The 23,748-nt window shown below is 40.0% G+C and overlaps 1 protein-coding gene across 1 annotated transcript in view; it reads right to left on the bottom strand.

Moving 5' to 3' along the window:
* Positions 1-23,748, bottom strand: part of UST (uronyl 2-sulfotransferase) — a 153,452-nt gene that overhangs the window by 16,931 nt on the left and 112,773 nt on the right. The window contains exons 6-7 of the mRNA XM_041423521.1: positions 17,425-17,522; positions 15,109-15,266 (exon numbers count right to left, since the gene is read on the bottom strand). Of these exons, the coding sequence (XP_041279455.1) occupies positions 15,109-15,266; positions 17,425-17,522 (256 nt within the window). The remainder of the gene's footprint in view (positions 1-15,108; positions 15,267-17,424; positions 17,523-23,748) is intronic.

The following is a 23,748-nucleotide window of genomic DNA, read 5'->3' as shown; positions in this document are numbered from 1 at the left end:
ATGCACCAAGGAAAATAATTTTCAGTGACTCAAATAAGAACCTTTGGTTAAGTGGCATATCTGCCCTTAAACTAGGCTAAATAAGGTGTTCTGCAAATGCACAAAGTACCATATTCCACCAACAGCAGAAGGCACTGCCAAATAAATTCTGAAATTTAATATACAGACAGATATGCTTTGCAGTTTCACTGATCTTCTGTTAGTAAAAGCCCAAGATGGACTGGGCTGACATCTTTGGTAAGCTGCTTGCTAAAGTGTAAGACAACAGACTGAGTTTTCTAGCTATCAACCACTTGCAATGGCACGTTTGCACAGAAAGACAAAGTTGTACAAGATGCAATTTGTTCTTGTTATTTTCCACTAAAAACAACTGACTATAAAAAGGGTTTACTGTTCTCCAGGAGCTGTTCTTGGTACATCTGGATGACTATATATGTATATCAGGATGTGTGTATGTGTATGCCCATCATAATAATATGTCTCTTTCAAGGGCTTAGAGCACTCATCTCACCCTTTTCACTATGCTGACTGGAAAGAACAATCTGCCATTTGCAAACGAAACAAACCAAAACAATCTTAACAGAGGAAATTGTGCCATCGCGCTTAAAAAGAATACACACCCTCCATGCTTAGCATCTCACCTGGTCATTACAGAAAATCAATTAATTGGCTTTGCACACAAAGTCATGAGCTAGACTAAGTACTGAAATTCCAGAAGGAATATGAACTCTTCAAAACGCTATTTGGTATCCAGGATTCCCAGTTGATGTCCTGACTCTAATAGCTTTTAATTGCCGTCACAGACACTCAAAATTTACCACAGTTTACTACTTACTGAATTAAATAAGAATGGAAATAGACCTAGGAGTCTAGAGTGGAAAAAACCCCACACCTGAAATATCCACACATCCTGACATAATAACTCTAAGGAAGATGTGGAAAGCATGTGATACTTCTGTGGTGCAACCAGACAATACTGGTCTCTATGAACCAGGATTCAGTGCAAAAAACAGACTGAGGACTTCTCAAACACCACAACATTAGCTGCAGGCAGTGAGTGGCCAGAGATGTAGCTGATCCAAAAATGTGCTGATCCAAAAATCTTGGAGAGAATATGGAGGAAGCAACTGGTGAAATTACCTCACTGCCAAATACCTGAGCAGGGAGGTTCAACCATCATCCCTCACCCCAATTGGTCCTGCCATGCTTCACCCTCTTCAAGGTCCCTTCATAGTTTTACTGTCCAAAATCCTTCCCCAGGTTCCCATCTTCTACAGTTCGTACACTCTCTAGCAGTTGCTTTGGTCACCATGCAGGGGTTTCTTGAGACTTTACTGGAATAGATCTTCCTCTTCATTCACCTCCTTTGCTCTTGGTAAGGGAGTTTTGGGCTTCTACTGTGTTTCCGTGCCCCACAGGGGAACTAAGAATCACTGCAGAAAAATATAGTGGGGGCTAAAAATCCCCAAGTGAAGCCCAAAAATAAACCCCAAACAATTCCACCAAAACTTAAATCAAATAGCACTCAATGATGCACAGATCTGTCTATTGGATAGGCAAGGAAAGCACTAAGAAGGATGACATAAACTTTGTTTTTGTAGGCATACTTCATCCTTGCTCCTACAAACACTACTGCATGTCAACTCCTAGCCAGCATCCCTGTCTACCCTACTGTGTACCAGTATGCAGCATGAGTCAGGAGTATTCCTGCTGATGAACTCCAGACAGCTACTCAGGGCACCAAACAACCCCCAGAGAGAGAAACAGCCATTTACCTCGCTTCACTGGTCACGCAGAGAGTTCAGTTTCCCCAATACATAATTTAAGTGCTGATATTAAATAATGTCAATACCCAGGGAAGTAAGGCAGGTTTGTCAGCTGTCTGAAGACTCCTTAAGGATGAGTCATGGCTACTGTGAAATTGGCAGAGCACTCATGGAACAGTAGAGAGTGGAAGAAAACTTAAAAGATAAAAATAAGACTTCAATGCACAGAAAATATTTAGTGGTATTTAGGATAAAACAGAGTTTTTGGTGAATATTTTCATTCAACGTTTTAAACAAATTTGGTTTGGCTATGCTGTCACTTCTGTCATGTCCAATTTCCACTAGCTTTTGGAAGATGCCTATTATGTATCAGTCACCCATTAATTCCATACTCTCATTTTATGTAACAGAAAAAGCATGTGTTCGTGCCCAAGCAAACCTCCAAACTTGGTAACATCCTAAAAGCCACAGGAGCACAGCTCTGCAAAGCACTGTGGGCTCTGGTTGACTCTGTGCACTCATGGCTCTCTGTATGCACCAAACCCTGCTGCAGCAACATCTGTGTGCTCCCTGCCCCTGTCTTCCCTCCACACAGGCCCAACACAACCACTGGGCTCTCCCAGGAACTTGTGCTCCACTTCCTTCTAGTGAGAAAGAAGCAAAGCCTGAAAGAGCCAACCCCTTCTGCTCCCTTTCTTTTGCTAGATCAAACAGTACTCTTTATCAGTCTCTTTTTCTCCCTCCCACTCCACAAATACCAAGAAATAAAATAATGTAGGTGATGGCTTGGAAATGAATCAAAGCAGTCAAGAAGCAGAGACAAGACAAGCACACAGTTTTTATTCTAAGCCCTACATTTGGAACCTCTGCTACGCCGGAGATGTGATACCCATAACGACTCGCAGGTACACGTGTACCCTGAGAACAGCAATGCATCACACAGAAACACAACTGCACAGGCCCTTCAAAATTCAGTTGAAAGGAACAAAATGGAAGAAGACAAACCCCATTCAAAACTTGCATTACACAAAAGGTATTGAATAAAATCATCTTGTAAAAGGCACAACAATAAGCTATATTATTTTATCATTAATCTTTCAGAAAACAAGAAATTAGATTTTTTCCTATGCTGGATGGATAGAGCTAAGTAATTCCACAATTACAGGGAAGCCAGCCCAGAAAAAACAACCACAAGGAAAGCAAACTGATTGTGAGGAGAGTATTTCAGGGCCTGAGAACAGAGCAGGAGTGCTTGCGTGGGCAGACAACAGATGCTGCTCCAGCAAACAGCAGAGCAGGGGGAGATGGGTAAATGCTGGCATTTACTTGCCGTTTTAACTTAAGCAATTGGAGGAAGATAATAATTTAAGACACTGCCTCCTGGATAGCTTTTGTATTTCTCCTGAGTCTCCAATTATTATATTTTTCCCTCTCTTCAATATCCTCATTTCCCCTGGGTATGCACTGACCAGCAACTTGCATTCTCTAGAAATCATCCCACTAGCTATCTGGAAAGAAATTTATGCTAGGGGGCATAACCCTCTTCTAACATGCAGATGCCTTTAAAACCACAAGTCATCTTCAGAAAGCAAACTGCACAGAGATGCATAAAGGATTCCTCCAAGACCTATTTTGGAGGCAAGTAAATTCAGCCAACTCACAAACATCAGCAGTAATTTCAATTCAGTAAGCATAACTGGCATTCCCAAAACCTTCGCCCAAACCACACAACCTCCTTGCACGTGCACTTCTAAAAATATTTTTTCTTGCTCTGTTTTTGTGCTCACTTTTTGCCCTCGGCCTTTATGATAAAAATTTTCTGGGTGAGCCCTGGAGAACTGAGCAGACCAAACACCAATTCTCATATGGAATTTATTTAGAGGGGAAGAAAAAAATCCCTTAAGTTGAGTAGTTATGTTATTTTGATCTGGTTTTATATTTTATGCGTACATAGTGGAGCTGGAATTTCAGGGCTGGCTTTTGTTTGCATTCATCAAGAAACATTTGTTATATGAGCTGCTGCTACTGCTACCAAAACAGCTGCTGCTCACTGCGAGAAAACCAGAGGCCAACTCAACAGTTTCTTTCTTTCTCTGGTAAGTCTAGCTGGAAAATGAGGCCTGGTGTGTCTGCAGAAAATTACCTTTCTTTGGCTTCGCTGTCATCCTTGCCACTTTTCGCTTACCCAGAATGCAAACTTGAAAGAGAACGGATAAATCAGAACAAGAGCAGGCACGTTCTGATGCTCCTGAATCACCTACCATTAAACACAGATCAGAACTACAGCTGTTTGAACTCCCTGCTTTGCAGCTAGGGCAGCACCTCCAACGTGAATGCCTTTCTTTCAGCTGCTCTTGCAATTCAGACGGGATTTTACCCTTCTGTCCTGCATCATCATATTCTGCCATCTGGAAAAACTGAGTCATGACTTGATCTAGCTTCACGTAAAAATTTCTTCTGTAGGTGACTGGTGCCCTGTACAGAGAAAAATACCCACCCATCTGATAATGTGTGCACTTTCCTACCAAGCTCCATACGGATCAGGACTCAGAGCATCTGTGGACTGCAGCTCTAAATGCTGAGGACAGACCGCAGCAGCACTTCAATGAGCTGAATTTTAATGCTTTGCTTTGTTATGATTAGTAAACCTCTTCAGTGTTGTTTTTGTTGCTCCCTGGTAACATCATATCAGCACTGACTTCTCTTACCTCAGACATAGCTTTTTAAGAGAACATTTATCCCAGGCTGGAGCACAGTCCCTGCAAGGCTTCACTTAATTTAGAAAGTGAATGAATGCCTACCTCTTTCACCAGCTTTATCCTGCAGGAGACTACTCTTTCTCCTGTCCTAATGCCCAATTTTATTAAAGAACTTTTGGACAGAGATCTTGCTGAAAATTACATCTGTACCATCTCATATCACTGTGCTTGCTGAGTCCTTAAAGATTTTACAAATGCCATGCTGACTCTTCCCTATTGTCTATTAATCACATCCTCTATTATAGTTCCTCCCAGTATGTCAGTTTGATTCTTTCATCTGTTGGTGTCTAGGTGACAATTGCAGCCCTCTAAAAGCTTGAGAGTGATCTTACCTATTCTTCCAAAATAGCTGCTGATTGAATCAGGGGACACCCCACAGAGTTGGTAACTTCAGTTTCAAAGAAATCCCTGGTGAATACTTGCTCACACAGCAGCATCCCTAACACTGCCAAGGAGTAAAAACAGCTGTGGAGCACAAAATGCTACATCCCAACACTTACCTGTATTATAGATGGCATCTGCAAGTAACTGAAAAGATACTCAAACAGAGTGCAAATAGTACAACTCAAAAGGTAAGATTTATGAAGTGCAGTAAGAATGTTGGAGATAGGCAAAGAAAACTGGAGAGAAGACAGTAATAAAAGAACACAATGGGAATGCAGTTTGGAAGGGGAGGAAACTGGGAAGATGAGCCTAGAGAGAAACAGAGGGGAGGATGCTCTTTCATGCTACATTTGAAAATTTGTTGTGATTCAACTCCAAGAACAGAGAAAAACAAGAAAACCAGAATCTTCACTGCTATATTTAGTAAAACCCTCTTTTCTTGCTATAGCTTCTAGGAGAGCAAGTTTTCAAGGAACAGATCAAAAAGGCTCGAAAATTCCAACAAGGAAAAGAACTAGGGAACATAACTCTAAGAAAGACTTTTGGGAGAGCAAGGGGTCAGCTCTCCAGCACCATAAACTGCCTTCAGAGCAGGTAAAGCAAAGGGGTTCACAGGAAGGAGCACAGGCACGGTGTGAAGCTGTGTTCAAGTGAGGAGTGATGGCTGGGAGACACCCCAGCTGAGCATACAGCTGTGTAGCAGCTGAGAGCTACACTGCTAACATATTTACTTAATTTTAATTCTTACAATTTTGCCATCAAGAGCTGACCCTTGCACTTTGCTGAAATTCATGTTACTAATTCTTTCCCTTCTTTTCTAATAGTAGCAACAGTGCCCTAAAGATGATTTTAGAGCACAGTACACTGTCCTCTGCGAGCAGGTGGTCCCTTTACAGATGTACCTTGGGGATGTCTCTTCCCTAAGACTGTCTCCCTGCACTTCTCCCAGCTGCCCACTGTCTCTCTCTCCCTGACTCTCTTCTCAGCCACCTAGCCCTGATGTGGTAGGAAAAAAGCTTTTTGGTGTTAGCTTTAATGCCTTTTGCAAGTTGCGTGGCAGGAATTGCTATAATTTCACACCTAACTTGTCAGAATTTATGCTCTCTCATGTTTTCCTAATTTTAATTATTACAACATTTTAATTACTATAGCAGCTGATTCGCATCACTGTAAAAACTTGATATTAAATTGGAACGTTTATGTGAAAATCTACGTAATTCCTAAGGGACGGCTCCTTGTCCCGACCGTACAAAAATTACAGGTAAAAGTGTTTTAACAACTCAATTTCTTTTCTATAGCTACCTTATCTTTAATGTTTTCCAAGACATTTCTGAGCCAAAGATACTGGCTCATGGTAGTTGCATTGTTCTTGCAAAATGCCTTGGGGGTAAGAAAAATCAATTTAACCTGCAGCCCATTCTGCCACTGATACAGCAATTTAGTCTGAGAAGAAAAGTGCAATAACTTTATTTGAAGACTGAAAATAAGATTGTGCTCCTAAAAGCTAAATGAATAGTCAGCTCTGTGATCTGCTTCATATTCCTCCTGTCTTCAATGCCAAATATGCTTTGTTTTCAATTAAGAGGTGTTCCTCCCCAAACATTGACCCTGAAAACACACTGTGGGATACACTGATAACTGAGCTAAATTCTCAGTTGTTTTGGTCCTATTATTAATAAAAGTTTTTTATATTCCAGCCTCAGCCATCTTGTGCAGCTTGCTTGTTTCCCTGTAGGTGAAATGAAGACCTGTTCACCTGGGAACAGAAGCAGGCCTATTAACTTGGATTTAATGGCTCTTTCTCCGTGCCTTCTGTTGCCTGGGCAGAGAACAAAGTTGTCAAAGAAACAATCTGCATAATCTGTTACCACTGTAATTTTTGTTTAAATGCTATTTTTAAAGCAGAAGCAGTAAGGGAGGTTTAGCTGAAATGCTACTGATTAAAATAGCATTATGATTTTATTTACTAAGTTACTCAAGAAGGAATGAACTGTCATTGCAAGCTTTAACTGCCTGTCATTAAAATGTTTGTGGTATATGGTCATCAGTAACCCTGGATTATTTATGAGATATCACTAATGCTGTATCCAAATGCAGATTTCCCTCTGTGCTGGAGCTTTAACAAAGTTGGCTATCCATGGGTTTTCCATTTTGTGATACTAGGAACAGGAAAAAATCAAAAGATGCATCAGGGAATGAACCTCAGGTGAGCAGCAGGAGTACACTTATAAACCATAACATCTTTAGTGACTGATATGCCCATTAGATAAACAGGACTGTTGCTTGGAAGATATCAGCGCCAAGCCTTCAAAATGATCTCCTGACATACACACACAAAAAATTACACATGGATTCTTGATGTGTGAGATGTAAGGGCTTGTTTGACTGGTCCCTTGGGATTTAGAACATAAATAATTTTTGTTTTTACTGCAACACAGTATGAAATTACATCTTTGAAGGTTTAATCCAAAACCAGACAGCCCATTGATAGATCTGATGAAAGGAAACTGAATGCAAGTGACAGGAATAGGTGGGATGAAATGCAAAATCTGTTGGCTGAAGTATTGGAATTGCACTAAAAGATGAAGATGATGCATTAGGTAGTCTCAGACTTCATAACCCTACAGACAAAGAAACTTTAGAGAGGGGAAACTCTGTTAAAGAGGTTCAGATGAGCATGCAAAAAAGTAAAATCTGTTTGGCTTCAGGTAAAGACCCTGCCATTTGACAGGAAAGAGAAATATGAAAAAAGCGGAGGAGAGGAGAGGAATAGGAAAAAGGTAGCAGATTGCAGAGCACAAGCTGGGTATAGGCATGTATTACAGCTCACAGAAAGGGAAGATTAAGTAATTCTACAAAACACACTCAGCCTATCTCTACAATGCATTGCAGTTTGTCAGAGCCAGTCTATGAGCTCATGTGTCCAGAAACTGTACTAGAAGAGGAACATTAGATCCAGGTTTTTCAAACAAAAATTTAAGGGAACATGGACTTCACCTTCCAATACAACTGATTCTGAGCACAGCCTTTACAAATTCAACTCCCATGAAAATCCAAGCCTAAAATAAGGATTTAAAAATCAGTACAGTAATTAGCAAGAAGAGAAATGATATCCTTCTTTGCCATAATCAGTGGTGAGATCTGGAAGGCAGCCAACATCCTTGAATGCCAGAAGCGCTGGGAAAGGGAACTATGGACCTACGGTAGCCTCATTCCTCATTTCTCCAGTTCATGAATCGTGCCCATAATCCTGGCCTGCCAATAGGAAATATGTAAATTTCTCACCTGATCTACATGATTGTTACTGGTGCTGCTGTGCTTACAAGTCAAGCACTGCTCTTGACTCCAGGAGAAAGCAGAGCCATAGCGACGTGTTTGGCAAATGGACACGTAAATCCCACTTCCCTGCACTGCAGGCTCAGGGAGCAGATTCACCCAGACCGAGCGCCAACGTTGTGTCAGGCTGCCAGCTGCCTCACTTTTCGTCTCAAAATGCCATTCATTTGGGGCCAGAAGTTATATTTATAGGCAACTGCTCTGCTGTGTAACTATGCACACATGAGCTACCTCAATCTAACAAGTACACACTAGCAAGGAAGAGTAAATAGTTAGGACTTGAGTCTGGATGTAGACAAGCTCCATGTGGATCGGAAAGCCATACCAAAGTCACTTGCCACACCTTTACTCCTGATCACATTTTAGCAATGAGACTGATAATACCTTGGATGAATTTTTTGGTGCCACAGTTATGGTTTCATGCCACACACATATTGTCTGGAGTAGCTTCACCTTCCTCAGCAGAACAAGAACCTCAGCTGTTATAAGCTGTAAAGCTTTGCTTCACCACAGAGAAGTTTTGCTTCTGAGACAAATCTTCCAAAGACCTATAGTGGTCCTTTTTAAAAAAAACAGTCATGAGAAAGCTCAGAAGTGCTCTGATCCTTCTAAGAGCTCCTATTCTTAAACTGCTTAGCTTATTCACAAAAGGATCTCAAACCTCTGGAAGACAAAACATATTTTTCTTTCATGGGACTGAAAAAGAAAGGATATTTTCACTGACTATCCTTATCCCTCATTGGTGTATCCATTAACTTCAAGGCATCCTGCATCAGGCAGTCTGGTTTTTCTCTGCTCTCCAAACCTGGTATCTTCGTGGTTGAAGAGCTAGATAATGTATCTATAGCTTTTGATAGTACCTTCAGTTTTATAAAACAAACCAAAGAACAGATTAGTAGTGCAGAATGTCCTAGATGCTATCGACCTAATAAAAAAGTAATGTCCTCAGGGATATGCACTGTGACGCTTCCTCTTTCCCTGCCCATCTTGTACACAGAGAACAGGGAATTTATTTTACAAGAAACAAAAGTACAATTAAACACTTTTCCTAGATCTTACACTGCATGCTTTAGCATTCACATTGTTTTATAGCGTTCCTCTGTGCAATACTGCAAGTTGAGACTTCAAAGGGGGAAGAAAATAATGGTCTGTTCACGCTTTCTATTTTCAGAACAGGATGTTGGGTGATAAGAAAACGAGCTCCCGGCGGAATGCAAATCCACGCGTGCAATCCACGGAATGTAAATCCACGCGCGCTGTTGGCGCTGGGAGCGCCGCACTCGCGGGCGGACCGCTCCACCTGCTGGACAAAGCGGCTCTGCCCGCATCGCGCACGGGAACGCGCCGCGCCAGTGTTACACAGGCAGTGATGCCCAAGCACAACCTCATCTTTTACCTCCACGTGAAATTTAGAATTTTCCTCTCCTGTAGAAAATTTTCATAGCCAGTGATTCCTGTTCAAAGTATTACATAGGGAAAACACAAAGCTCTTCTAGAGTCCAAGGAAAAAGAAAAGACCACATATTTGGAGTCTCCAAAGCTTTTAAACATTTGAATGTGTTTGAAATTTTAGAAGTGATGCAAAAGAACCCACTAAAACCCCACTCAAAACCAAACCGAACAAAAAAAAAAAACCCACCACAAAACCCCCTCAGTATTTAAATTAAAACTAATCCATGCTGATTTTATCTCTCAACAAGAGTGCAAGTTCTTGTAGGAGAGAGAAGGATTGGGCACTTCAGCACAGGAGATGAGCCCGTGTATTCCCTTCCCATTACCAGGCACAACCCTCTCCAGAAAGTACAGCCCACAAGAAGCCAGCAGCCTAAGAAGCCTCATACAGTTTGTCTTAATTTCTTCTTTCCTTTAATTTTGTGCTAGATAAGGGCAGAATATAAGATGATAAGATGATCACTATTTAAAGACACTGCACAAAAAGCACTGCCTCCTTCCACCAGAGTCCTATGATCATTTCTTACTCAAAGTTTTTGTTCTTGGAGGTGCTGCCTGTAAATTCATTCATTACAATTTCTGAGAGGGGAAAAAACCTAGTTCCTGAACTTTTCCAAATGCATAGCATCTGAACCATCTGAAGGCACGTCCCACCTTCAGTGCTGGCCTGGCACAGGAGTGATCTTCAGCACATCACAAAGACTGCTGAGCTTCATTTCACCCTTCTCCTAACTCCGAAAATGCTCTGCTTCTCAGGTCCTCAGCTCTGCAATAAAGACAAATGGCAGCATCTCTCTCCTTAATGGGTTTAAAGAGAAGGGGAAACTTATGAAGAGAAAATGTCAAGACTGTATCATTAACATTCATGAACACAGCAGATCTAAAAAATGAGAGGGTTTATATTACCTGGGATTTACTACTACGGTTTAAAACATTCCCTGTAAATGCAATTCTTATGGGAATCACAATTTCATTGTTTTTTTTTTTTCTTTTCAAATTTACAGTTCACCTAAACAATATATTTTTTTGCAGCTGACAGTGTGAGTTATTTCATTGCACTCAATAAAATTCACTGTCTGAAAAGCCTAAAGTCAGTCTTCTTGATGTAGAGTAAGACCTATACATTCTCCACCCTAAATGAACCTTTCAGGAAACAAAGGCTTTTCTTCCTGATATTGGGAAGAAGTGTTTTTATAGGGCTTCTGGTGGCAAAGAAAATTTATGAACTCCTGAGGTGTGAGGATATGGCTCATTTCTGAGGTGATAAAAAAAACATTTTATTGCCTATTGTTTTACACTGGATGAACTTTTAGTCCATGCCACAGAAATTGACAAGACAGAAGAAAACTCTGTTTTGCTGAGTACAGTACATATTTTTTGTCTCTTAAAACCACCAAAGATATGAAATCCACATGTGCCCATTTAAAAAAAAAAGCTGTGTAAATATTCTCTGTGTTCTGGCTACCAGCCAGCTTACAGAAGTGAGCTACAGTCAGCAGAAATGAACAGGACTGACCAATTTTTTTTTCCTTTAGCCCCTGAGAGTGAGGAAAGATTCTCCATGTCTAGTTTTGCTACAACTATTTCAGGCCTTTCAAAGAGTTAAAGAATACTTTCAAATTTTGCAATAAATATATTCTAAGGCTCTAAAATTGGATCCTATCTGCTTCAATGCTGGTGAAATAAAAAGACAAAATTTTGAGCAAATTTTACTGTGTTAGCAAAGAAAGCTATTAAACACAAAAATATATTCTTGAAATTTATTCTACCCATCTATTCATCTATCTACTGATTTCACAATCTGTCTGTTGCCCCCAATCCTGTCCTTTTAATCTCCTGTCAGTTTTGGCTGTCAAGACAAGCTTATAACTTTGGACAAGACAGGCATCAAAAAAGAGAGACCTTTTGCAATTCTTGACTTGGTATTAACATTAAGATAATTCTTAATTTCAAGGAGAGAGTGGAGGCACAGAGAAACAGGAAGCCCATAGCTTTAAAGTACTGTACAAGATAAAACCAGACTGGTTCCAATGAAAACTTTAGTTCCACAAAGAGCTTTCACATTTTGTTACACGTGGTTATAAAACACACAAGTCAAAATATTTGGTATATGGAACGGCTGAATGCAACATTTTTGTTAATGCAATGAAGGAAGTTATCCTCCTAGTGTCCTCTGATATTAAAATTTTCTGTCCTGCTGAACTGCCAAGTTTTTTTAACATTTTACCTTTCTTCACAGTTTCCTTCTGCCAGCTTATATCAGACAAATCATTAGCATCAAAAAGAAAAGCACTCAATTCATACTGCTTTAAGCAGTTACCTGTGCCATCAGGTACACAGACAGACAGTAACACTCTGATGAAAATGTCACACTATCTTATCATAGAGCCACAGTTGAAATTATCTGCTTCAGAACAACAGCAGAAAAATATTTTTGAAGGTAAAACAACTACAGGCTTTGTTTTCTCCTAAGAGAACGCTGAGCAAGAGTTTCTTGACAAATGTTATCATGGTGCCTTAGATGAGAAATTTTACTACAGGCACTAAAGAAACTGAGAGCTTTTAATACGGCCTACACAGTTCAAAGGAACAGAGATGAGAAAAAGTTTCTAGATTTCCTGATTTCTGTATTATCTACCTCCTATACTGAAGGTTTTCAATACTAAGATGGGATCTGCAGCAATCTGATGACAAACCAGAGCACCTGCAATGAGCAAGGAGAGTCCCAGCTTCAGGAAGAAGGGGTTTAACTCACAACTCCTGCAGACATATCTTAAATGCACAGGTGATTTTATGCATTTGATAACATCAGGCATTTTGCTTCCTATAGCAGGAAGGTGCTTTTAATACAGTTTAGATTATGTTGGTGGGACAGCAATTTCCTGTTTCCCCCTACTGTGATTTCTAATCTATGTAATCCACCAAAGCAACACTGGATTGAAAATGTCTTTCTTCAGCTACTTTTTGCCTCAAGGCAGCTCTACAAATTCCATTTCTGAACTGCCTCCAATCCAGAACTGCTTGTTGCAGTAGACTCTGGAAATGAGTCACCTTTCTGTACAGCCCTTCTCTGTGTTTTCCTCATCTTGTTATATTCAGTTGACAAAAGATAAATTCTAGATAAACTTTCCTTCTTTACGTGGAAAGAGGAAAGAAAGACTGCCATAAGAGAATTTCAAGTGGAGCAGCAGGTCAGCAGTCAATACTGTAAACTCTATAGATTTAATCTGCAAGTGTTAGTTGCAACAAAAAGTCAGTTTGGGCCCAATTTATCTGCTGCTTTGTGGGACCACCACACAGCTGGCAGAACAACAGGTCTTCTTCCAAGCACGTCATGATGCAACAGCAGAGGGTGTTGCAGATCAGGTCTAAGATGCCCTGAGGAGAACAGTGTAGGGTTTCTTACACACAGCTTTAATGTTTTTTATTTTTCTGGCTGATTCTGTTAAGGGATTTCTTTTTTTTGTAAGTATTAGCACCAACTCAGAAATAATCAGAAAATAATTATGATAGGAAAAAAATCTCTCAACATATGCAAGTATGAAAAGGGAAGGAGAGAGTTAACACAAGAAAACTGATTTCTTACTAATATGCCCAGTCAATAAGTGAATAGGAAGATAAAATAAAGGTTTAATCCACCTAGGGAATACTGACAGGAAGTGGTGAATCTTTAGATTCGAGACCCACTTTTAACAAGAAATCCCAGAGAAAATCATTGTCCTGTAATAGGTGATCAAATTTCCTCCTGATACTGGAAAATACAAAGAGAGGAGAAAGATTACCCAGCACTTAATGATTCTGGCTGATTGCTTATTTCCCACCTGACAATTTCTAGGGCACCCTGTGTGCTGCTTATTTGCTTCCCCCATTGTAAAAGAAATGAAAATATATGGTGCACAGAACAGCTGAATAAGTCATATAAACTCAAAGAAAACTCCCATGGCAGAGAGAGCATATCCTTCTATTGATCCCCCTGCCTTCCTTTAGTCTAAGATCCCCATGGGGAAACCTTTGAGACCAGATTGTGCAAACCTTTAGATGACTTCCACATACCACAAACATCGTTATTTTTATTTTTTAATTTATAAAACCAAGGGAAATACCTGATCCCAAACTGGGCAATGCTTTAATGCCAGTACAATAATCTTGTTATGCCTTTTATTAAGCAAAATTGCTCTATGGCTGGCTGTGGCACCACAAAATTACACTTCCAAAGACCTGCCTTAACTGACTGCTTGCAAGCAGACAATGACCCACTGCAAGCATGCTCAGAGAAGGAATGCCATACTTTCCCTAGTACCTGCATCACAGCTAAATACAGAATTTCCAAAGATGCGTCCTAGAAGAAGGGTTCGATGGACAGTCATGCATAAATCCCAGTTATGGACAGAAACCCATAATTTCTCCAGAGTGACTGACTGCTGTAATAGCTGTTCTCAGTCAGAAGCCAGCCATCAGCTGCATGCACTACAAACTAAATTCAATCTTAGTTCCAAGCTGCATATTCAACGTGCTTTGAATATACAGCTTGGTACAAAACACACATATTAATGGCTGTAGGCATTTCACACTGACACAAATGCAACTGAGTCACAAAGGAAGAAGGGAAGATTTACCCCTGCTTGGTGCACTTAATGTTGATGGGCCAGTCAAATGTAAGCAAGAAATCAATTCTGCTGGAATGACATGCACAGCCCCCCAGAAGCATCATATCTATTTTTAGGCACAGGACACAGGACTGCCTTTTAAAGAAGTTAGCAATAAATCAGTGTGGAGGGATGGATTGATGCAGAGAACCCTTTCAGACTGACCACGGGGTGCAAATTAAGGAGTAGGCTGAGCGCTCTCCATTTTCATTTCTCAACTCCAGACTCCTAAGTCTTCTTCCTCAGCATGCTCTGTATTGGAAGTGGTGTAAATGCACATTCTTATTTGTATTTTACCTAAACTCAGTTCAGCTGGAGGCTCATTACATTTCAACTCATAGTCAAGGCTGAGGGAAAATAAATAACCTGGTCCTGGAGAATCTCCAAAGTGTCCAGCTCCCCAAATAATTTCTTGAAGGTTTATTTAAGTACATATTCCTGACACCATTTTGATAATATTTTGACAGTATTATTTGAGAACTGAGTATGACATAATTAAAAGAAGAAGGCACTCCAGTGGAAAATGGAAAGCTTTCTGGCATGTGGAAAGATCACTGAGCAACAAGTGCAGGCAAGGAAAGAAAACCACACAGTAACATTAAAGATAAAAGTGGAATATGTTACCTTCCTCATCATTAAATCTGCTCCCTAAGAGGCAGAAAAACTTCTTCATTGATTGAACAAGAAAGAAACACGTACCCTTCAGCATCCATGCAGATTTAGCTGAAGTTTCTGTAAGAATAGCTTTTTAATGGAAAAAGTTACCTGGATTTTTGTAGATGCTAAGGACATCCTTGAAATAATGAGGTAAGAATCTTTCTAATAAAAGCAGCACATCCTCCAACTCCTCCAGAATGCCCACAAGCAGAAAATTTTCATTAACGTTCAGCTTTGCTCTTTCAAGGGCCCATTCACCAGGCTCCCTGTATGAAATTGATGGGGGAAGATGGAGGAGGGAAAAAGAAAAGTTTAAATATGCATTTACTTCTCAAATTCAAGCCAAGAACAGAAGTGAAGAAAAAATATTCTATACTTAGAACAAAAGAATATATATACTTAGTGCTATACTTAGAACAAAAGAAGACGCCCCCCGCCCCCAAAGCCGAGTAGCTTACTGAGCTTTTCCACTCGATGTCTAAAATTGGATTGGCATGTAAAAACAGGATCACATTAAAAGCAGGCTAATCACTGTGTGAAACTACTCCATTCTGAAGAGATCTTTTGCCAAGTTGTTTATAAGCTCAAACTTGTGAACTTTGGTATTTCAACTTGGAAGCGCAACGCGTCTGATGGGAGGGATGACTGCCCTTGGTGTTGGAAGGTGCTGAGGGGTGGTGGTGTCCCTGAACTACATCAGGAGAGCTGCTGGGACCAAGCACTGCCTGCTGTTACTTGGCAAATCCTACACAGGACACTACCATGTTCCACCTTGTCCTTCATTTTAACTTTTGCCAAAGTCTCCACGAGCTTCCATTTCCCCTGTCACTACCTCTGGTTGCCTTGCAGCTTTGCTACAGGATTTGCATTTTTTTGCTGTGACTGATACTGGTTTTGAAGAACAGTTTAGGATTCTTCTGTCTTCTCTCCCAGGGAGAGAAGCTGGCAGGACTTCACTACCTCTTTATGCTTCTGTTTCCCAAATGCACAATGTAGTTAGACAACCATATGAATCCTAAATCCCTTATAATAACTCCTATTAGTTATGTTCTGGGAGCAGCAGCCATCATTCACACTGACACAGGATATAATGCCAGTGTCCCAGGCTAAAGGAATCAGCTGCCCACAGTGCCTGGGAGTGGCTGCAAACCTCTTCCATGACTTCATTAGGTTATTGTGGATACTATGCAATAGTGAATTTAACATTTGTCTGAAGCTCTTTCTGTGCCATGTGGAAAAGCTCACTACTTTCCACTCTACCAGAGCAGACTTGTAGCAGGTTTTTCATGCTCTACCACCTTCTGGGCACTGATCTGTTTTCTGGAAGAGCAAAGTGTCCTGACCAACACTATGAGCCTCCTGTTTGTATCTTTTTATGGGACTAAGAAATAGCTGAATTAAGTGCAAGGGTATGGCAGGAGCCAAATCTACAACAAGGTACAAAACAGTACTTCAATATGCTACTTGGGAACCTCACAGAGATATTTTGTGAAAGTATTCAGGCATGTGACTGTTGTTAATGGGATTACTCACCCATGCAAGTTAAATGTGCAACCATAAGCACTTGCAAATAAGGCCAAAATATGTTAAAAAAAAAGAAGTGCAATGAAAATGAAGTCATTTTCAAACCTGTTTTGTTTTTTATACATAACTTCAGTTAAGCAAAAAGAAAAAAAAAAGGCAGGATTTTACAACAGAGAGACTTAGAAATTAAGACAGAAGTAACACATTTTCACTTGTTATTACTGCTACAGAAAGTATGGTTTTTGAAAGAAATTCTGGAAAATGTGCAGTTGTTTCATTATGGAGAAGCCTGAATAATACAGAAACAGAATACCTTGAAGTTGAACACACCTAATAAAGAACATTTGTTACCAACAATACTAAAGTGTTTAAAACCAAGAAAGTATTTAAAATTAGTCCTACATTATTGCATAAAAATTTATTATGGTATACAGCAATATTAGAAAGGCACACACAGATGTTAAAAATGAGGTGGCTCAATTAAAGCAGTAGAGGGCTACATTTTACATAGTTTTAAGCATGAATACAGTTTCTCGCATGAACACAGAAATCTGTATTCTTCATATAGACCTGACAGAAGCATCTGAGCAAATCAGAAATATGTATTACAAAATTACAGTGCAGATAAAATGAGTAACCCAGAAAAAAAATTCCACATAAATACATTCATATTTGATGAATTATTCATGCTATAAATCAAGAAAAAAGAGTAGTGCTACATTTGCAATGCCCTTCTTACTTCAAAATATATGCATGCAGTTACCACATGCAGTGCCACATTCCTTGTACTTTCATTTTTCTCTTGTACTTCAAATAATGTCACCTCTTTATTACTGATTTCTGACAAAATGTTGGCAATAGCTATTGCTGAACAAATTGAAATACCTTGCATATATTTACCTGCATCTTGGATGCTGTCCACAGAAATATGGTATGATGTAAAATAACCTGGGATTAGAACATTCAGGGTAGTTTTCAAGGATACATACATTAATGTCCTGTGGGGGAGGAAAAAAAATACTGTATTTTCCTTTCTCTATTAGCAACTGTTTGCTATATCTCATACTTTTTTTTTTTTTTCATCTCAGGGTCAAAGAACTGTGCCAAAGCTATAACAAATATCTTAAAAGTCCTCTATTGGTCCATTTATCTACTTCTAAATATCAGCAGGGGAAACAAAAAGTTTTTTTGTCCTAGAATGCACAAAGCAATTTTTTTCCTTGCTGCAAGCCCCACAATTATTATACTGAGATTACTGTACAAGTCAAAGTGGGACACATTAATCAACTTTCATACTGAGTAACATTTAAAATATTCAGAAGATTATTTCCAGGCTCTTCTTTCTTCTAAATACACCCTGGAGAAAACCTGAAGTAGCCAGAATAAATATAATTGAGACAACAATTATTACTTGTTGCATCCCCTCTCCCCCCACCCCCTTTTTTTTTTTAATTCTGCTGCATTCAACGACTGGAATGAACAAATGTAAGATGTGATTTGTACGTCTCACTCAATATTATAACATACATCATTTTTGGTTACAATCCTGTAAACTTCTCAGATTTTCAGATCTGAACTGTGCAAAGCCTACTGAGAAAACAGGTTATTAGAAACTATTTATCAATTTCATGAAATGTCATTCATCTAATTAGAAACTATTTATCATTTTTCAAAGACTATCCATAGCTACTGAACCCTGAGGAACTGCATTCCATTTATAGCCTTACTTCAGCACAATAATAAACATGTGGGACTGAATTCCATTATCCTCATCTAATCTAATAGAGCCTTACTCTGCAAGCAGACACGCCCTCTGCAGAGACATAGAGGGCAAAAAAATGGGTAAGACAACTAAAGCAAGGATGGATCTCACCTGTGCAGAATCATTCTCCATTGTTATTCAGGTATGTGCTTTCACAATGCTATAGGTGCTATGCGCATCAATGTCAAACCAATAACTAAACAAATCCATATTTTATCAAGTAAATAAAATGTGATTGAGAACATTCCACAAGACAGATGTGCTTGGCAGCATGGAAGACAGAGAGAGCATCCCCTGCTTTCCCCAGAGGAGGTCAGGGTACAAGCCTCCAGCCACAGCATCTGAGGCCTGATCAGAGAAAAGCTCTTCCCAGAACTTCAGTCCTCTCACCTAATTTCATTAGAGCCCCATTTCGGTCTGTAAGCCTTTTAAAGTACATTTCTGATTCCTACCCTGTCTCACAGTCACGTGAATCCAACTATATAAGCACACCAGAAGACCCAGGGCTAGGAAGTAAATCACATGGTGAGGAACCATTAAAGAAAACAACATAAAAATTGCCAGCTGGGATACAAACAATCCATTTCCCCTGCTCCCCACAGTATATTCAGGGCTTGCCTTAAATACAGAGCAGAAGATTTATGGCCAAGACCTGAATTTTGACATTAAAGGCTCTGAGCTGAAGCTAACCAGCCCCCCATGCTCCATGCTATGATTACTAACAAATCTTACTGTGGATGTATAGCTGGCACAGGCAATGTGTCTCTCCTGTCATCCCAACAGGGTTTTTTAACATGAATTACAGATTGCACTTCTTTAAAGGCTTATTGTGCTTTGACTATAGACACCACCAGAGATGTTTTCAGCGATACATATTTTTGGCTTTCATAAGAACCTAAAGATCTGCAAAAAATTAATATATCTCTTGGATTTTAAAAAATCTGAAATATTGCCCTGACAATACTTTAAATTATTTGTTTCTTACACATAACTTCAGTTAAGCAAAAAGAAAAAAAAAAGGCAGGATTTTACAACAGACAGTTAGAAATTAAGACAAAAGTAACACAACAAGCTGGCTTGCACTTGATAAAACAGATTAGATGGAAGGTGGGTGGAACACCTACATAAGACTTACAAATCTGGAGCAACACCCACCTAAGAACATTTTCTTTTTTCTCTCTCATACAAAGGCAAATGGACATTATCTCCCAGCAAAGACATTTACCATTTCTTTGCAAGAATAATGAATGTGATGAGTCAGAAAATATTCCCCGAGATGAGTATCAATATCCAACACAAAAGTGTAACCGGGACCTTCTTGTAATTGTGAAAACAGTATTTGATTCACATGGCCAAAGCGAATAAGCAATAAAAACAGTGTAAATTCATGTGGAAAATCCTGCAGCTTTTGCAAGTAAACAGCTGATACTAAATAAAAAAGAGATTTTTAGTGTCCTTTTCAGGGTAAACTGATGTAGGATTACTAAAACAACCAGGCTGGCTCTAATCTAACCTTCCCCACTCCTTGTTGATAACTCAAGGCTTAAGATAAAGGCCAGGTGAGCTTTCATACAAACCTAAAATCTTTTGCCACACAAGGACATGCACTTCACCCTCCTAACATCAGAAGCACCAGGCTTTCTCCGCAGTAGAAGCACTGCCCCTTCCCAGGCTTTGTTTACCACCACTGCTATGATCTGTATTCCAGCTGCTGGAATGTCCTTGTCCAACTGCAGCCCCTGCTCATGCCATGACATGTGAACTCAGTTTTAACCAAAAAGTGGGTGAAAGAAAGGTCAGCCTGAGGTGTGCTAGTCATTACAAAACTTAAACACACCTACAGGAGATGCTTTTTGGTGCCAGTGGCACTCAGAAATTTCTGGGTTTTTTTTTTCCCAGCATGGAAAGTCAAGGTGAAATGACATTATTCTAGGCAGTGTCACTCTGCTATCCTATGCAACATTAATTAAGCCACATCTCCCACTAAGAACATGCTTTCTCAGCAGAACACAAATCTTTCAGGGCAGAAATGTTTCTATGCAAGACAAAAATTTGCAAGGTGACAGATGACAGCCTTGCTCATTTAAATGACTGGAGGAGCCTTGTAAAAAAATATTTTAACACAGTCAGTAAAAAAATTATTTTAACACAGTCACAGAAGGAAACACACAGAGCTACTTTGATCACAACCTTTCACAATAAAGGAAGCAATATTTTACTTCATTCCTCAGCTCCTGGCTACAATTCATAATACTCACATCCCACGGGGCTTGTGTCTTCAATGGGACAGTGGCAGGCCTGGGAATCAGCCCTGCAGCTCCAAGTAACAACAGAACGTGTCTTTCTTTTAAATAGTACTATATTTTTCTACTCATGTAACAATTTTGTCTGAAAAGTTAAACCGGTAATTTCTGCTTCCTTCTTCTGTAGAATTGTCTTTGAAATGAAAACCACAACATGTCTTAATCCTTTAATCTGTCAATGAGTCAGACTACTGATCTATCAGAAATATATCAAAGCTGCATTATTAATATATTTTTTTGAAATTAGTAATAAACTGTTTCATTTGCCACAGTGAGCTCATACGTGCTGTAAGAGGAAGTCAACACCTGATTAAAAATATTTCATAGAATCATTGAATCATCAGGTTTGGGAGAGACCTTCAAGATCATCTAGTCCAACTGTTAACCCACACGGTTATGGTGGTTAGCACCATACAATCACCACCATAATCACTCCTAAACCACATCCCCAAGTACCACACCCAGATGCCTCTTGAACAATTCCAAAGATGGTGACTCTAATTTCCCATGGTAACTTATTCTAGTGTCTAACACCTCTTTCAGTTAAGTTTTCTTTTTTTCCTGATATCTAATCTGAACCTCCCTGATGCAACTTAAGAACATTTCCAACCATCCTTTCATTTCCTTCTCACTAAAACTCCTTTCAGGTAGTTGTAGAGAGTGAAGGGCTACAAAATTCCTTTGGGAATTTTAATTCCATCACAAAAAGAGCAAACTTCAAGGTGTTCTTCTGTAGAATAATAAGCAATTTACTGAAGTTAATGTCTTATGATAAATACTGTACCATATACAAAAAGATGTGACAAGGTTTGAGAATTTTTTTTCTCCTAATACAAAATCCTAAGAGTACTGACAGAAATAACTTGGTTTTTATTCAGTAGAAGAAACACCACCCCCCCCCCCCCCCCCAAAAAAAATCATCTTGGGTTTCAAGGCATTCCCTATTTTTTGATTATCAGTGTCTCAACCAAAAAATAGAGAAACATCAATTCTGCCTTAGATTAATTACAATTATTAGTAGCCCTGACAATTTAAAATAAGCAATCATAACTCACATACATGCCTTGCAAATAATTTCCATTCCATTTCCATCTGTTCATCTATAGAAAAACACAAAAAATATCCCTCCTTTTGTAATCAAAACAAAAAATACATATCCTCTTTCTACGCCCTGCCCCTGTGAGATACCACAACTTCTGTGGAACCAGAAGACCCTGCTCACAGCCCAGGAACAGTGCATGCTCCTTCAGTCCAAAGGGTGAAGATGTGCAAGTGTGTCAGCAGCAATCTAAATTTCAAGTTTTCATAAAAGGAAATGAAATAAAAAGATGTGGAAAACCAGTGACTGAGCCCAGTCTACAGTGACCTCTCCCGCTTACAAGGCTGTTCTTCATACGCCACTACAGTCAGCAGTGCAGTCTAGTCCTTGCTGCTGCCAGGCAAGGAAAATTCTTCCACTCTCCTGAGAGCCACCAAGAATCCTCTCACAGCTTGTAAAGTGTTTTCTCGCATAAGTTGGTGTTTTTAAAGAGGTCAAACTGACCATTACATCCTGAGGACAATGTCACGTCATATGAACTAAACACAACCACGCTAAAAGAATCCCAACATAATTTCCCACCTTCTCTGGCTCCAGCTGGGGAGCTCTGGGTGGCCTTAGAGTGATTGGAAACAAAATGTAAACATGACATCTCAGAAATCAGCTTGTGAATACAAATATGACATGAAAGAAGGAAAAGCACAACTTCCTACTTTGGAAGGCTGCAGAAAGACACAGAAAAGTCAAGGTATAGTTGGCATGAAGGTTTCCAAGTATAAATATAACATAACTAAAACTAAACTTACTAAATCTTATTTAGGAGCACAAATTATTTACACTTTTTAATGAAACATCAGAAAAAATGCAACACATTTTTAATGCTAGTTAGAGAGAGTTTTGCTTCACCAGGTGATATTTAATGTTTCTATTCAATCTCAATCAAGTATTTGGATAATAAGAGCCACACAGCAGCAAAATGACTTTTTTCTTTCAAATATATTTGGTATCTGTTTGTGCATCTATGCCAACAGCACTGGCAGCAGATTACTGTGGGGTGGGCAGGTGCTGGGCATTGCTTCCCAAATCAGCGTTGCCAACATAGACAAAGCCAAATGTTTCCCATCCAGTGCTGATGTGGCACTGAGGCCCCCCAAGTTGGGCTGCCAGGTGGCGTGGACCGTGCCGAACAGTGTGGGATGATTGTCCTCTGGAGATGACAGCAATCTGGACAAGTTTACTGGGAGACCAGTAGCAGGCTGTAGAGCGTGCAGCAAGTGGGCATCTTGGGGAGAAGCTCCACAAGATGGCAGAGAAGATCCAGCTAACTCTAGATGCAGGTTTCTGTCCCCAGATGCCCCCCAGCACCAGCACCAAGATTGCCCCTTGGCTTCTGTGAGGCTCGGCCAGCTCAAAAGCAACAGAAATCCTTTTCTGTTCCTCCTCCACTGCCTTCTGGTCTTCTACCAGAAGACTGAAAACATGGGGCTTGTTCACATTAATGCCACCACAGCACTCCAGCTGCACAGAACAGTGGATGACTTCAGTCACTACATTAATTTCTTTTACAGCGTTCCTTGGGCATCCAACCCCTATAGTCCGGGGTCTGCCATGGACTGCAGGTGGATCTCTGCTTCACTGTGGACCTCCACAGGCTGCAGGGGAATCTCAGCTCTGCTGCTGTAACACCTCCTCCCCCTCCTTCTGCATCAACCTTGGTGTCTGCAGAGCTGTTCCTCTCATATACTGTCACTCCTCCAGCTGCAACTGCTCCTGCGCAGTAACTTCTTTCCCTTCTTAAATAGATTATCCCAGAGGTGCTACCACCATCACTGAAGGGCTCACCCTTGGCCAGCAGTGGACCCATCATGGAGCTGGCTGGCATTGGCTCCACTGGACATGAGGGAAGCTTCTGGCAACTTCTCACAGCAGTCACCCCTGTAGCCCCTGTGCTTCCCAATCCCCCACCACTGCTACCAAATGCTTGCCATGCAAGCTCAATACATTTTTGTAGAGGATAATTCTGGCGTTTCTTTGAATTGACTTTCCAATTTCTTCTGGCAAAATGCATGTTTTTACTTTCCTTCCCCCACCACCACATAAGTAAATAGGTTGCCAAGTTT

The sequence above is a fragment of the Onychostruthus taczanowskii genome, unplaced genomic scaffold (genome assembly GCF_017590055.1).
Source record: "Onychostruthus taczanowskii isolate IOZ18803 unplaced genomic scaffold, ASM1759005v1 scaffold78, whole genome shotgun sequence".
Classification (NCBI taxonomy): Eukaryota; Metazoa; Chordata; class Aves; order Passeriformes; family Passeridae; genus Onychostruthus; species Onychostruthus taczanowskii.
The sequence above is the reverse complement of the archived record's forward strand: the minus strand, read 5'-3'. Positions and strand labels throughout refer to the sequence as shown.